General features: G+C 41.8%; 1 protein-coding gene across 4 annotated transcripts in view; it reads right to left on the reverse strand.

Moving 5' to 3' along the window:
* Positions 1-7,777: 7,777 nt before the first annotated feature.
* Positions 7,778-14,676, reverse strand: part of trrap (transformation/transcription domain-associated protein) — a 198,789-nt gene continuing 191,890 nt past the window's right edge. For all 4 annotated transcript variants that reach the window (XM_060939722.1, XM_060939721.1, XM_060939723.1 and 1 more), the window contains exons 69-71: positions 14,107-14,310; positions 11,204-11,398; positions 7,778-9,107 (exon numbers count right to left, since the gene is read on the reverse strand). In XM_060939722.1, coding sequence (XP_060795705.1) covers positions 8,823-9,107; positions 11,204-11,398; positions 14,107-14,310 — 684 coding nt within the window. In that variant the 3' untranslated portion in view covers positions 7,778-8,822. The remainder of the gene's footprint in view (positions 9,108-11,203; positions 11,399-14,106; positions 14,311-14,676) is intronic.

The raw sequence follows: 14,676 nt of genomic DNA on the forward strand, positions 1-14,676 counted from the left end.
CGTCCCAACTTTTTTGAGATGTGTTGCTGTCATGAAATTTCAAAATGTCTCACTTTCAACATTTGATATGTTGTCTATGTTCTATTGTGAATACAATATCAGTTTTTGAGATTTGTAAATTATTGCATTCCGTTTTTATTTACAATTTGTACTTTGTCCCAAGTTTTTTGGAATCGGGGTTGTACATAAGAGTGCACTTTTCAGATTAAAAAAGAAAACATAATGAAGGCTGCTGGGTTTTGGTGCAAAATGAAGAAGCGAGTGTGACAAAGTGTCCAGAAGAACTGTGGCGGGTTCTGTAAGATGCTCAGTAAAACCTACAGCTCATTTCCGCATAAAACTGCACTCATTGTACCTGAGACTACTATTTTTTTTAAAAGCAAAGGTTCGTCTCACACCAAATATCGACTTTGTTTCATTTATTATGGCTTACTGCTGTTTGTAGTATTTTTTCCCATGTTGAAACATTTAATGTAATTATTTTTAAGCCATTTTTGTTCGACAGCATTTCTTTACACGTGCCTAAGATTTTTGCACAGCACTGTATATCACTGCCAAAATGTTCATTATAAGAATTATACAGAAAGGTTGGGAATGTTATACAGTACACAGGGCTTAAAAGTCATTGGTATCAGAACATAAGCTTAGACCAACAAAAACTTTCTCTTGAATCGGGTGTTATCACAACAGAATATCAAAACATCATACGTCTTGATGAAATACACTCACAGGCCCCTTTAACAGGAGCACCTGTACACCTGCTCATTCGTGCAGTTATCCATGACTTGAACCAGTCTGGCCAATCTGATCTCTCACCAACAAGGCATGTCTGCCTGCAGAACTGCTGCTCATTAGATGCTTTTTGAATTTTTTCACCATTTCACGTAAACTTTAGAGATCCCAGGAGATGAGCAGTTTCTGAAATATTCAAACCAGCCCATCTGGCACCAACAATCTGCCCATGGTCAAAGTCCCCGCTATCACAATATTCCCCATTTCGGAACAGGAACTGAAGCGTTTGACCTGTATCTGCATGACTATCAATTGCGCTGCTCCAACATGTGGCAAGTAAGTCTATGCTGAAAATAGGTGTGGTTACAGAGTCATCATGAATCACTTATGTTGACAAAATGTAGCAGTATGAACAAGTAAAGTGTTGCCTAATTTTTATAGGCAGCATTCAAAGTGCTCCTCTCAGTAATTTAGCACAGTTGGACCATGACTTTCCTATAGAAAAATGTCGTATACTTGAAAACTGCACTTAATTCAGCCCATTAAGTACTCGACCTGTAATCCTTTACGCCAAATCACTTCCCATCACCATGAAAAACTCTTTCATTAGAATGAATTAAAACACCTCGATGTAATTGTAGGCTGCAGACAGATGATATCATGAAGGGTGTGTTTGCTCTTGACAGAATCTCAGACAGAGTGAAGGATTCTTCCTTTGGTGCTCAGCATGTGTGCCAATCACAGAGCCCACTCTCCCTGAGGGCTTCCATCAATCAACCTCCTCATCACCTTCCTCTATCAGTCTGGACATCTACAGGCCAAGGAGAGGTATCCAAACCGTCGTATCTCTCCCGTGCCCTTCCCCTGTCCGTCCTGAATCCACCGGCAACCATTTGAAGAAAAGCAAGCGTGGCTATAAATAAGATGCAGGAGGCGAAAGCTGGCATTTTCACTTGACAAGTTGCTCTGAACTGATTGTGTGCAATTGTTTGGTGGATTTCCCTGCCGTGACAATATGGAGAGCCATAGGCCCTGTCCACACGGCAGAGTCAATCCCGCCAGCAAAAATAGGGAAAAAAAGGAGCGATCTCACCTCTTCAGATGTTGGTTTAAGTCCTACAATACATTCCTCAAAAAGGGCGTAGAAGAACAAATTAATCCATCAACGTGTAGCATTCAATTTATTCCGGATCATTAAAGACACTGCCTTCCGGGGGCGTCGTGGCTCAGGTGGTTAAGGCGCCATACCATGAATGCGGGCGACCCGGGTTCGATTCCGGCCCGAGGTCATTTCCCGATCCCTTCCCGTCTCTCTCTCTCCCGCTCATTTCCTGTCTCTACACTGTCCTATCCAATAAAGGTGCAAAAAGCCCAAAAAAAATCTTAAAAAAAAAAAAAAAGATGCTGCCTTCCGCGTAGAATCATACGTCATCCTCGCCGCCATATTGGAAAGGTCAAAGCGGAGAATAAAGATGCCTCATTCATGTGCTGCATTTAACTGTACCAACAGGTTTACCGTCCAAACGAGATCACATGGGATTACCTTTCACAGGTGAGACTGGAAAAATACTTTTCATTGTATTTGGTCATTATAATGTAATTTTACGAACAGATTTTTCTGACTTTGTGGCTAATATGAAGTCTCGCGCATAATAGTTTATGCGCATGCGTCCTTACTTCTTCTACTGTTCTGGTGTCTCCGAAGGGACCGTCTTAGGCCCTGTCCACACGGCAACGAATTCAGGTGACTCCGATACAATTGCTTATCGTTTAGGCCTGGCGTCCACACGGCACCGGCATTTTGGGTGCCCAAAACGCAATCTTTTTGAGAATGGGTTCCAGAGTGGAAAGATCTGGCAACATTGCCGTTGTGAAGTCGTCTGGATGAGTAGAACGGATTTGTTTACGATGACGTCACAACCACATGACTGTGAGTGCTTCACGCCGGGTAGAAGTGTAACGAACTCGATGCGAGTTGTCAACAAATCCTATAACATGGTTCATGAAACGCGCTTACAAAATATTTTCACTGTGAATATTTATTGTGTAATGGTGCAAAGTGAGAGAGAGAGAGAGAGAGAGCGCGAGAGAGAGAGACTCTGCCCTTAGGGCAGAGTCAATCCTGCCAGCAAAAATAGGGAAAAAAAGGAGCGATCTCACCTCTTCAGATGTTGGTTTAAGTCCGACAATACATTCCTCAAAAAGGGCGTAGAGGAGCAAATTAATCCATCAACGTGTAGCATTCAATTTATTCCGGACCATTAAAGACGCCGCCTTCCGCGTAGAATCATATGTCATCCTCGCCGCCATACTGGATAGGTCAAAGCGGAGAATAAAGATTCATGTGCTGCGTTTAACTGTACCAACAGGTTTACCGTCCAAACGAGATCACATGGGATTACCTTTCACAGGTGAGAAACAACAAATTAATCCATCAACGTGTAGCATTCAATTTATTCCGGACCATTAAAGACGCCGCCTTCCGCGTAGAATCATATGTCATCCTCGCCGCCATATTGGATAGGTCAAAGCGGAGAATAAAGATTCATGTGCTGCGTTTAACTGTACCAACAGGTTTACCGTCCAAACGAGATCACATGGGATTACCTTTCACAGGTGAGAAACAACAAATTAATCCATCAACGTGTAGCATTCAATTTATTCCGGACCATTAAAGACGCCGCCTTCCGCGTAGAATCATACGTCATCCTCGCCGCCATATTGGAAAGGTCAAAGCGGAGAATAATGATTAGCTGCGTTTAACTGTACCAACAGGTTTGCCGTCCAAACGAGATCACATGGGATTACCTTTCACAGGTGAGACTGGAAAAATACTTTTCATTGTATTTGGTCATTATAATGTAATTTTACAAACAGATTTTCCTGACTTTGTGGCTAATATGAAGTCTCGCGCATAATAGTTTATGCGCATGCGTCCTTACTTCTTCTATTGTTCTGGTGTCTCCAAAGGGACCGTCTTACAGCGCCCCTAGAGGTGTGGCATGTGTATTGCATTGTTTTCAGCAAGCGTTGCGTTGCCATATGGACCTGATATTTTACTGATTGTTGCCCATTTGGACGCGATATTTTTTTTAATAACATCTCGTTGCTGTTGTCGTGTGGATGTAGCTATAGTCTTGTACATGTTAGTGCTTTAGCACCCACTAAAAAGTGAGATGGAGGCAGCGTTAATTCAGGGAAGCCATTAAACTGGGTTGTGCTGCTTGATCAAGATTAGAGTTGGAAGAACTTGGGTGTGGTGATACTTGAAGGGTGATTAGGCTTTCCACAGTGATGCTTAGGTTTATAGTTCTGAAGGATGTGTAGGTGTTGACAGATTAGCGCAAGGCAGAAAGGAGAGACTGTGATGATATACTGAGAGAGCAGTTAAGACTGGAGGCAGCTTAAGCTTATTCACACTTCACTCTAGATCTCCATCTACTCCCACAATGCAGGGGATATTCGTTCAGTTACAGAGTTCACACAGATGTAAAATGTACTTTGAGCACTTTCAAGGACTTTTCAAGCACTAATTTGTTTGTATTCTAGACTACACAAGAAATGTTGTGTAGCCAAGGGCAGCTGCAGTCAGGGACAAGCATTGGGTCTGTGTGAGCGAAAGTACTGACTGGGGCAGGGGCTGCTGCAGGATTTCACTGTAATATTTGTCACGGGTAATAGACTATTTTTAAACAAAAGGTTTTGCCTTAGGGACTCATTGGCACTTCATGAAAATGAGCAAAATGTATTTATAAATGAATGAGAGATGCAGTGTGATGCTGTGAGCAACTGTCGATATAGTTCATATCTACAGACTGAGATGGCTGTTGCAAAACAGATTCTGTTCTTGCAGCTATTTCTGTTTTAGTCTGGATGGACAATCAGATCGATAAATATTTGGACACTGACAAATTTACTGTCAGTTGAGCTGTCTACTACAGTATATTGGAGTTGAAATTAAACAATGAATATTAGCTCAAAGTGCAGTGTTTATCAGCGTTGTAGTCGAGTCACAAAACCTCAAATCCAAGTCCTGTCTCGAGTCCCCAGTGTTCAAATCCTAGTCATTAAAGAAAATTTCAAGTCGAGTCCACTACTGATCTGAGTCAAGTCCAAAACAAGACTCCAACCACACCATTTGACAGTGGCTGTTGCTGCCTTTATTTAAAATGGTCTCTACTACTGTGTTAGTCCAACATTACTGCTCAACTGCCCCATTTTAGTTAATAGGCTACAGATAAAAAGCTTGTTCATTGCTCAGCAAGCCCCGCCTAACAGGGCAAATAACATGAGAAAGGGTTAACACTACAGTGGTGCTTGAAAGTTTGTGAACCCTTTAGAATTGTCTATATTTCTGCATAAATATGACCTAAAACATCAGATTTTCCCACAAGTCCTAAAAGTAGATAAAGAGAACCCAGTTAAACAAATGAGACAAAAATATTATACTTGGTCATTTATTTATTGAGGAACATGATCCAATATTACATATCTGTGAGTGGCAAAAGTATGTGAACCTCTAGGATTAGCAGTTGATTTGAAGGTGAAATTAGAGTCAGGTGTTTTCAATCAATGGGATGACAATCAGGTGTGAGCGGGCACCCTGTTTTATTTAAAGAACAGGGATCTATCAAAGTCTGATCTTCACAACACGTTTGTGGAAACGTATCATGGCACGAACAAAGATTCCTGAGGACCTCAGAAAAAGCATGGTTGATGCCCATCAGGCTGGAAAAGGTTATAAAACCATCTCTTTCTTTTTTTTTTGGACTCCACCAATCCACAGTCAGACAGATTGTGTACAAATGGAGGAAATTCAAGACCATTGTTACTCTCTCCAGGAGTGGTCAACCAACAAATATCACTCCAAGAGCAAGGTGTGTAACAGTCGGCGAGGTCACAAAGGACCCCAGGGTAACTTCTAAGCAACTGAAGGCCTCTCTCACATTGGTTAATGTTCATGAGTCCACCATCAGGAGAACACTGAACAACAATGGTGTGCATGGCAGGGTTGCAAGGAGAAAGCCACTGCTCTCCAAAAAGAACATTGGTGCTTGTCTGCAGTTTGCTAAAGATCACACGGACAAGCCAGAAGGCTATTGGAAAAATGTTTTGTGGACGGATGAGACCAAAATAGAACTTTTTGGTTTAAATGAGAAGCATTATGTTTGGAGAAAGGAAGACACTGCATTCCAGCATAAGAACCTTATCCCATCTGTATCATGGTTTGGGCCTGTTTTGCTGCATCTGGGCCAGGACGGCTTGCCATCATTGATGGAACAATGAATTCTGAATTATAGCAGTGAATTCTAAAGGAAAATGTCAGGACATCTGTCCATGAACTGAATCTCAAGAGAAGGTGGGTCATGCAGCAAGACAACGACCCTAAGCACACAAGTCGTTCTACCAAAGAATGGTTAAAGAAGAATAAAGTGAATGTTTTGGAATGGCCAAGTCAAAGTCCTGACCTTAATCCAATGGAAATGTTGTGGAAGGACCTGAAGCGAGCAGTTCATGTGAGGAAACCCACCAACATCCCAGAGTTGAAGCTGTTCTGTACGGAGGAATGGGCTAAAATTCCTCCAAGCCGGTGTGCAGGACTGATCAACAGTTACCGCAAACGTTTAGTTGCAGTTATTGCTGCACAAGGGGGTCACACTAGATACTGAAAGCGAAGGTTCACATACTTTTGCCACTCACAGATATGTAATATTGGATCATTTTCCTCAATAAATAAATGACCAAGTATAATATTTTTGTCTCATTTGTTTAACTGGGTTCTCTTTATCTACTTTTAGGACTTATGTGAAAATCTGATGTTTTTGGTCATATTTATGCAGAAATATAGAAAATTCTAAAGGCTTCACAAACTTTCAATCACCACTGTAGCTAGTTCATCGCTCAGCAAGCAAGCCCTGCCATCAAGAGCAATGAACATAGCGCGTCACTTCCTTCTCTGGGTCAAGTCTTATAAAATGACGATTGAAGTTCGAGGTCGTCCCCTCAATAGTTCTCCTACATATGGAACACACAGCAGGATGTTTTTTTCCCCACTGCACGAGAAGTCTGTATAAGTAAAGCGGACAATCCTAGGGGCTTCCCTCAAGGCGTTTTAGCGCCATTAACGTTAGTTTGTTCCTGAACATGACGTATGAACAGGTGAATGTGCATTCTCTTGCACAAAATTAGTATAAAAATTAATGTAAGTATAAATCTCTTATGCCCAATTATGATGGCATGTTGCAAAAGATAAAGAAAAAATCCAAGCACTCGTCTACAATGCACAAGTCCTGAAAATGAGGGCACGAGTCAGACTCGAGTATTACAAGCCTGCTGTTTATACATGGTGAAAGACCATTGGTTTTCCCCATAATGATCTTACCCATTTGTCCAAGCTTATATTTTTACACCTGTATTTAAAAAAAAAAAAGTAATACTTGAGATTTGCCAATAATGTTACCACATACACTTTTTTTTTTTTGATGGAGAGATCACGGTGGTGCAGTGCTTAGCACCATCATCTCACAGCAAGAAGGTTCTGGGTTCAAACCTTGTGAGTGACTGGGGCCTTTTTGTGTGTAGTTTGCATGTTCTTTCCGTACCTGCGCGAGTGTCCTCCTACAGTCCACAGACATGCAGATTAGGTCAGCTGGCTACTCTAAACTAACCACAGGTGTGAATGATCGTTCATCTCTCTGTCAGCCTTGTGATAGATTGATGACTTGTCCAGGGTGTACCCTGCCTTTCGCCCAAAGTCTGTTGGGATTGATTCCAGCTCAGCCCCAGCCCTGATGGATAAGTGGTCCAGAAAATGGATGGATGGTCTTAAGAGGAGGCTTTTTGCTTAGAATCAAAGTCATTTCTAAACTTTTTTTTTTTGCAGAGTTACAAGACAGGTACTGGTAATTCTAAAACTTGTTTCAATACCAAATCTCAAATTGGCCTTAGTAACCGTGTCCATCGAACTCCACAATTACCAGACATCATTCACAATCTCGGCTCACACATCTGACGCAGTCGTAGCAGCTGCATTCCAAATCAGTAATTTTCTAAAAAGAGCATTTTATTAAAACAAAATGCTTATTTACATTTTACAGTAACAGTCCTTGGATTGGCACAATGTACATACCGTTAGAAAATGCAGGGGCATGTACAAACTTGACTCTCGGATTATCAGTGACAAGCACTTCAAGAGGACCAAGAACTTAAAAGTGGCTAAAAGGCGGCTTCATACTTCGCTTGCAGTAGCGCCTGTATCACTGGATTGTATACGTTTTGTCCATTTGGGTGGGTATTGTCTTAACACTATTGCTTAGTTCTCAATGGTAACAGGTCAAATGTGCTCTGATGTGTTAGAATAACTTATTTCTCCAGAAGAGCAGAGAAGATGGCAGAAGTGATCATTTGGGGTTTGTAGACACTGGGAACAGCCAAATATAATCACAGTAGGATTACAAAAAAAAAAAAAAAAAAAAGACAGAAAAATTAAACAATACAGCGGGGACTATTCACACGATGCACATAAAATCAAATGTTCTTAATTTATGAGTCCTAAGTCACAAACCAATTACTATAATGAAAGTGAATATTCAACATGTGGCTTACTGGCAGAACAAAAACAATACTATACTTGCGTAGACCTGAGACTTTTAAAGCATGGGGAATTAAATCTTTTTGGACAATTTTAATACTGTCCCTGGCTGAGAAAACACAAAAGCCACTTTTTCACAGGGCTGTTCTGCTTGCTGGAAACTTCACGCTAAAAACCATGGATGTCGCAACAAATGATGTTGCTAAGCGCATCAGATGAACAGCGGCCTTTATCAGCTTAACTACAGGGCAGCTTTTAATGGCTGTGGGAAACACTTAGCCAGACGCCCTCGATTGACAGGAATAACACAATCATCACAGTAAAGCTCTTCTCATGACCGTTCATTTTTTTTTTCCAATTACAGTTTGCAAATAATTTCATCATGTCTGCCAAAAAAAGTCCCACATGTTTAGTAAAACCCAGTGCCACAAGACAGTCAAACAATGCTTCACAGTGACGCTTCCCTCTCACTTAAAGCTATAGGAATGAGTCAAAGTTTCTACAGCCACGGGTGCCAGGCTGGGTCCATGCGACACAAGTTGTCCAGACTGTTAGCAGCTGCCACCAGCGTGTTCACTTTACTCTCTCCACCCTCAAACTGAGCCAGGCTGTGCAGGCGCGTCATGATGGCCGTCACAGCCTTCTGGACAAGTGACACCAGCTGCTGGCTGTCCATGTTCTCCGGTTGTCCAGCAGGGGACAGAGGCATTGACGTGTCCTCTTGGGTCTTTTTGTGCCAGGCAATGATCTCGTCTCTCAGTACCGCCTTCAGAATGCCATCCACCTGAAGGAATGGATAAACGAAGATGATTGAGGAAGGCTCAACAAATGTTTGTTTTAAAAGGCACTACTTATATTTCATTCATTCATTCATGCTTACATACATACATGGAGAACCAAAACCGTGACATAAATCTCTACATATCACTCGTGAGGAAATTGATTAATTGTTTTGATAAATTCGGGTACGTGTTTGTGAATGTGTCTATATAATAAAAAGAAAATCACATATTGGCTTGAAGTTATTAAATTTATCTTCTCATGTTGAAAAATTCGCATTTTTCATACAAAATATAATCATGGATCTGAGTGACAAATAATATTGGCTGGCTTTTTTTCATGGTATAACAGATATATTCCATTCAGCTAGCATGATATTGAACGACTCGAAGAGTCGTTCAATATCATGCTAGCTGAATGGAATATATCTGACATACCACGAAAAAAGCCAGCCAATGTTATTATTATACATACACATTCCTTTCGGGTGTTCAACACGTCTTTCTCTTTCAAAATTCTCTCAAAATCTTCTGTACTTAATGAAGCAAACCTGGCGGCCATGTTGGTTTACAAATCGTCTCAGTCACTCGCTAGCATGGAAGTTTTACATTTCTGATGCGTCTCTTTTCCAGTTTTTCAAGGTCCGTTGGTATGTTTTTCTCTTGAGAATATCTAATGAAGTTTCGGTAGCCTTTCAGGTGTTCAACGCTTCTTTCTCTTTCCCGGCAAACAAAGAAATGCTTCTGTGCATGCGTAGCAGAAAACTCTCTCATTGAATATTTGCATGCACTCTGATGTGTGACGTCACGTTGTCTTGACAACCATGCAATACCGTAAACCATATTCAACACTCATTCTCCATTGGGTAGAGTGACGTAATACACATAGGATAAGCGATATGCTAACAATATTGCATGCTATCAAACCAAATGAATGGAACCTGCTAGAAGGGAATAGAATACATGTTTTTATTCCATTTGGGGGGGGGGGGGGGGGGAGTGTCCTGTGTGTGTGTATATATATATATATATATATATATATATATATATATATATATATATATATATATATAATTTCCGAGATTTCACTCTGAGGACGTCACTCCCAGTGTTTTCACACTGACTGGACGCGCGTTGTCAAAATGGCAAACCAGTTCAAAATTAAAATTCTTTTGATTAACGTGCATTTTTTTGTAGATGTGTCCATATAATATACAGAACATTACATGGTGGTGCAAAGATATGAAGTTTATCTTGTCATGTTGAAAATATTTTCGCTTGTTTGCTTCGCTCACTTGTGAATATGTTCACCACTTGAACACACACTTCATATCTTCACATGACTGTGTAATATCCTCTATATATAGCGCTCTGGGGGGAAAAAAATTGAGCAATAATTTTGCTTAGCACTGCAAAATTATAAGTTTCTCTGGTTTTACTATTCATAGGTACGTGTTTGAGGAAAATAAACCTTTTTGCTTTATTCCATAAACTACTGACAACATTCCGCCCAAATTCCACACACTGGAATGAAATGGCTGCCATACATACAGATGCGGATTTAAGAAAAAATCGAAGTGGTGTCTTAATTTTGTCGTGTGTGTGTGTACATTTTACACAAACACACACGAGTTTGGCAGGGAACGAGTTTCTGGTTGAGAGTACGCCGTGTGCATTTTGGCTGCTGCTTCTAACCAGAGCTTTTTTTCTTCCCTTTTGTTTTTCTTTTTGTGTCTGTATAGTTTGATGTTTCTTTTTTTGTTTAAATGTTTTGTCCACCGGTTGTGGTGTAGCTCCAGACCCAGTTTCGTGCGTCGGTTCCCTCCAGGCCTTGTGTTGCAGTGGCTGTACAGGTGGTTTGGGACGTGTTCTGCGCTCGCTTTGTGGATCCATGGCACAGTGTTCCGAGCAATGTTGCCCGGCGGTGTCGTGGTGGCTGTGCGGGATTTATCGTCGTGCACCTTTTGGTGGGACTGTGGTAGCTATGCCATTAGAATTACATCCTGACCCTCTTTTGGTGGACCCCCCCCTTCCTTCCCTAATTCTAAAGCGACCTTGGGTGTGAGAAAGCCGCTGTATAAATTGAACTTATTATTATTACCTTGAAGTTGGGCTGGGCGAAGCAGCGGGCGACAGCAATCATGGAGGCCGTAAGAGGGCCAGAGACACCGATGGTGGTTAGAAACTCTGAGATGTTGGGAGTCAGGCGGAAGGGAACGGGCCGATTGGCGTCTAGATCCCCAGTGGCATCGTTGATGTCAAAGCGGAAGTAAGAGACGTTGAGCTTCCCCGTGTCCTGTTAAAAATAAATAAATAAAATAACATAAAATGCAACTCTAGCACAAAGAAATATCATCTTCAGAACATTTCTACTTTTCTGAGCAAGAGGGAAATATAAGCGACATGAAACTGAAGACACTGTGCTGACCACAAAAGGTCAAATTTGGCACTGTGCCGTTTCCTTCCATCTTCAAACTGCTGTGCAATACTCGCCTGCATGTCATAATCCCAATTAAGCCTGTTTTAGCTGGAAAAGGTCAAAGGAGTGCGTATGCATGCATGTGTGCTGGCATTTATGCAAACTACTGCGCGCGTGCACACACACACACACAAAAGACATGCCATATTTATATGTACATATCCTGGTGGAATAACTCCGAAAGATCAGAAAGCTTATTAAAAGAGACAAAAAGGTTCCAAGTTTTTCTGCCTTGCGTCCAATTCAGCATTTCCAATGTTAGTAAACATGCAGACACAACAGGCCCCGAGGGACCAAGCTCCCATAATGCATACATATCTCATGCCAGAAAATGCTGAAGACAACCGAAGTGTGCCGAAAAGGTTCTCTCCACAGGCTGACCTCCAGCACAATCAATGAGCAAAGCTCTCCAGATGGTGATAAACCACTGTTATGTGAATACACACTTGGACTCGACTCTGTAATCTCCCTGTGCCTAATCAGATCTGTAGAAAGGGGCATGCAGTGAGAAGACTTAATAGTGTCACTTAGCTGCCTGCCTCTCTGCTTGTCACAAAAAAAAAAAGCAGATTAGGATCAGAGGATGGAGCATCTGTTTAACAATCATTTCTAATAAAGACTTTCGAATGTGCTCTGTGCTCCCAAATCAACTACCTGCCCCATTGCACTAAGGATGCGGAGCCAAATCTTCTACATTCAGCCTCTTAAAACTGAATCAAGGCTGACAGCTGGAGAGTGACCGGATAATCAGGCCATCTGAAACGCTCCTCACACCCGAGGAGCAAACTGCTGCTCAGTAATACATGCTCAGTGCTATGGGAGGTGTGCCAGGGCTTCATCTGCTGTGTGATGGTCCAGACAGCATGCGAGACCACAACCTTATTGAAGACGCACATCTCAGCATTCATAACTGCTAATGTTTAAAAAAAAAAAAAAAAAAGTGCAGCTGTACACGGAACTATTTTTTTTTTAATTCTATCCACATTCACTGAATATGAGCAATCGCACGCTCTGATTGGCCACTCTACTACTAGGCTATCAGCTCATATGGACCCTTTTCACGTGACGTCACGACAAACGCGGCCGCCATTTTGGACATGTACTACCAGTAGTTTACCACAGCCAGCATTGAGGAACGACAGCAAAGAAAGTTTTTACTTTCAGCAAGACTTCCATCATGCCACTATATTGTTGTGCACCTGGATGTAGTAACCATCAACAAACAAGGCAAGGGTTATCATTTTATCGGATCCCGACGGAGAAGATGGATAGCGGCCATTAACAGGAAAGATTGGCAGCCCTCGGCATACTAACGCTTGTGTAGTGACCACTTTGTTGGAGGTAAGACGAATAAAATTAGCCAGAAAAGGCATTACATTGCTGTTAACATTCTGTGGCGGCGAGTGTGTAACCAAATAGGCTAAAATAACCCATTGTAACCTCTTTGTTCTTCTGTAGTAGCTATTGTTGACTAGCTAATGTCAACAAGTAGCTGGTATGTTACTGTAGCAATGTTTACGTTCAGTCATTTGGATGACTGTTAAAACCTTTCAGTCTCAAGTTTTTCCTTTACTGGATTTACTAGTTTACTGTAATTATGATCCGGCAGCTATTTACATCGGATCCAGTGTAAATAGCTGCCGGAGCCAACGTCCGAGGTTCCGGAGCGCGCTCTGGCTTGCTCCCCCTCAAATTAAGCAGCGCGCTCCGGAAGCCGGAGCGCGCTGCTTAATTTGAGGGGGAGCAAGCTGGAGCATACGTCAGTGAACAATCCTGGTGGAAGCAGGTAAACGTCGTTCTCTAAGCCTGCTAACCTCAATTTTTGCAAATACCTCTCCCTCTGCTCGCCCTGTAAATGCCCTACGTCGCTGGATAGTGAAGGTGTTTTCTGCATCTCGCTCCTTTTTCTTTTATGTTTTTCGTTTGTCGCCTTCCTCGCATTCAAACCGATTCGAGCCGAAGTCCACTACATGTCCAAAATGGTGGTCGCGTTTACGAAGGTCACGTGACTGAAAAGGGTCTATACCGTGAGTAGAGAAAAAAAAATGGCAGAGCATGTTGCTGAACCAACCGAGGGCGAAATAAAAACTACTCGAAAACAAAATAAGGAATAAAAGTATTAGATTGCAAGAACGCCTCTCTTTTTTTTTTCCAAAACATTATTATAACAGCATTTTCCACAAACTGCTACCGTCATTTCGCCGGTTTGTTTACATTCTAAGCGGAAATGATTTTGTCGTTTTGGATAAAGTTTTTATTTCTCGAATTTGCAAAAAATTAAAAATGCTCCGTTTCTCAAAATCCAGTGAACGTGGATAGAATAACAGTTATTCCACTCAATCTCATCGTACGTGGCTTATAGCCGACTCTGCTCTACACACCTCGTCGGCTATCAGCTCATGTATGACTCGATTTCATGGAATAACTTAAAATATCCAGATCGAGCAGTGTTACAGAAGTGCATACCTATCAGTACATCTCAACAACTTCGTTTTGCTGCAAGTCTGCTCGGCTACAGTCGTTACCTGGGCAATCTGCAGCATCTCAGGGTTGAGGCGGTTGAGATGCAGCATGAACTCGGCCAGGCCGATAAGAGCCAGCTGGATGGTGAACATCTTGCGGAAGGTCCAGTAGTCTGTAGCGTTAGGGAAGGTGTGCAGTGCCCACTCCTTCAGCATGCTGCGAGGTACCATGTTGCCCTGTACTTCCTTCAGAATGTCCCGCAACACCTGCGCGTGCACAGAGTTACGCTGCGTTCAACTAAAAATCAATCATTTGAAACCCTACTCAGAAATTCAGGAAGATCTCCTCAACCCTGAGCTCAGCATACGATTTCAAAATCATCTATGGCTGCTCAGTGCATCAACAGTTAACACTCTGGCACTTCTTTACTTTTAAATAAGTTATACTTGATGTACTAGTAGTTGCTTTATATCAATTAAAGTACAGACATATTAACCTGTTAAATCTAGAACATTGTCTATACAGTTCACAGTTCTGAAGATGTACATCACTCAGTTAGCTTGCTAGATTTTTGCTAACAAGAAAAACAGAAGCGTTCATGGATTTTCCTCACTTCATATCGCCAACGCACA

The sequence above is a fragment of the Neoarius graeffei genome, chromosome 14 (assembly GCF_027579695.1).
Source record: "Neoarius graeffei isolate fNeoGra1 chromosome 14, fNeoGra1.pri, whole genome shotgun sequence".
Lineage (NCBI taxonomy): Eukaryota > Metazoa > Chordata > Actinopteri > Siluriformes > Ariidae > Neoarius > Neoarius graeffei.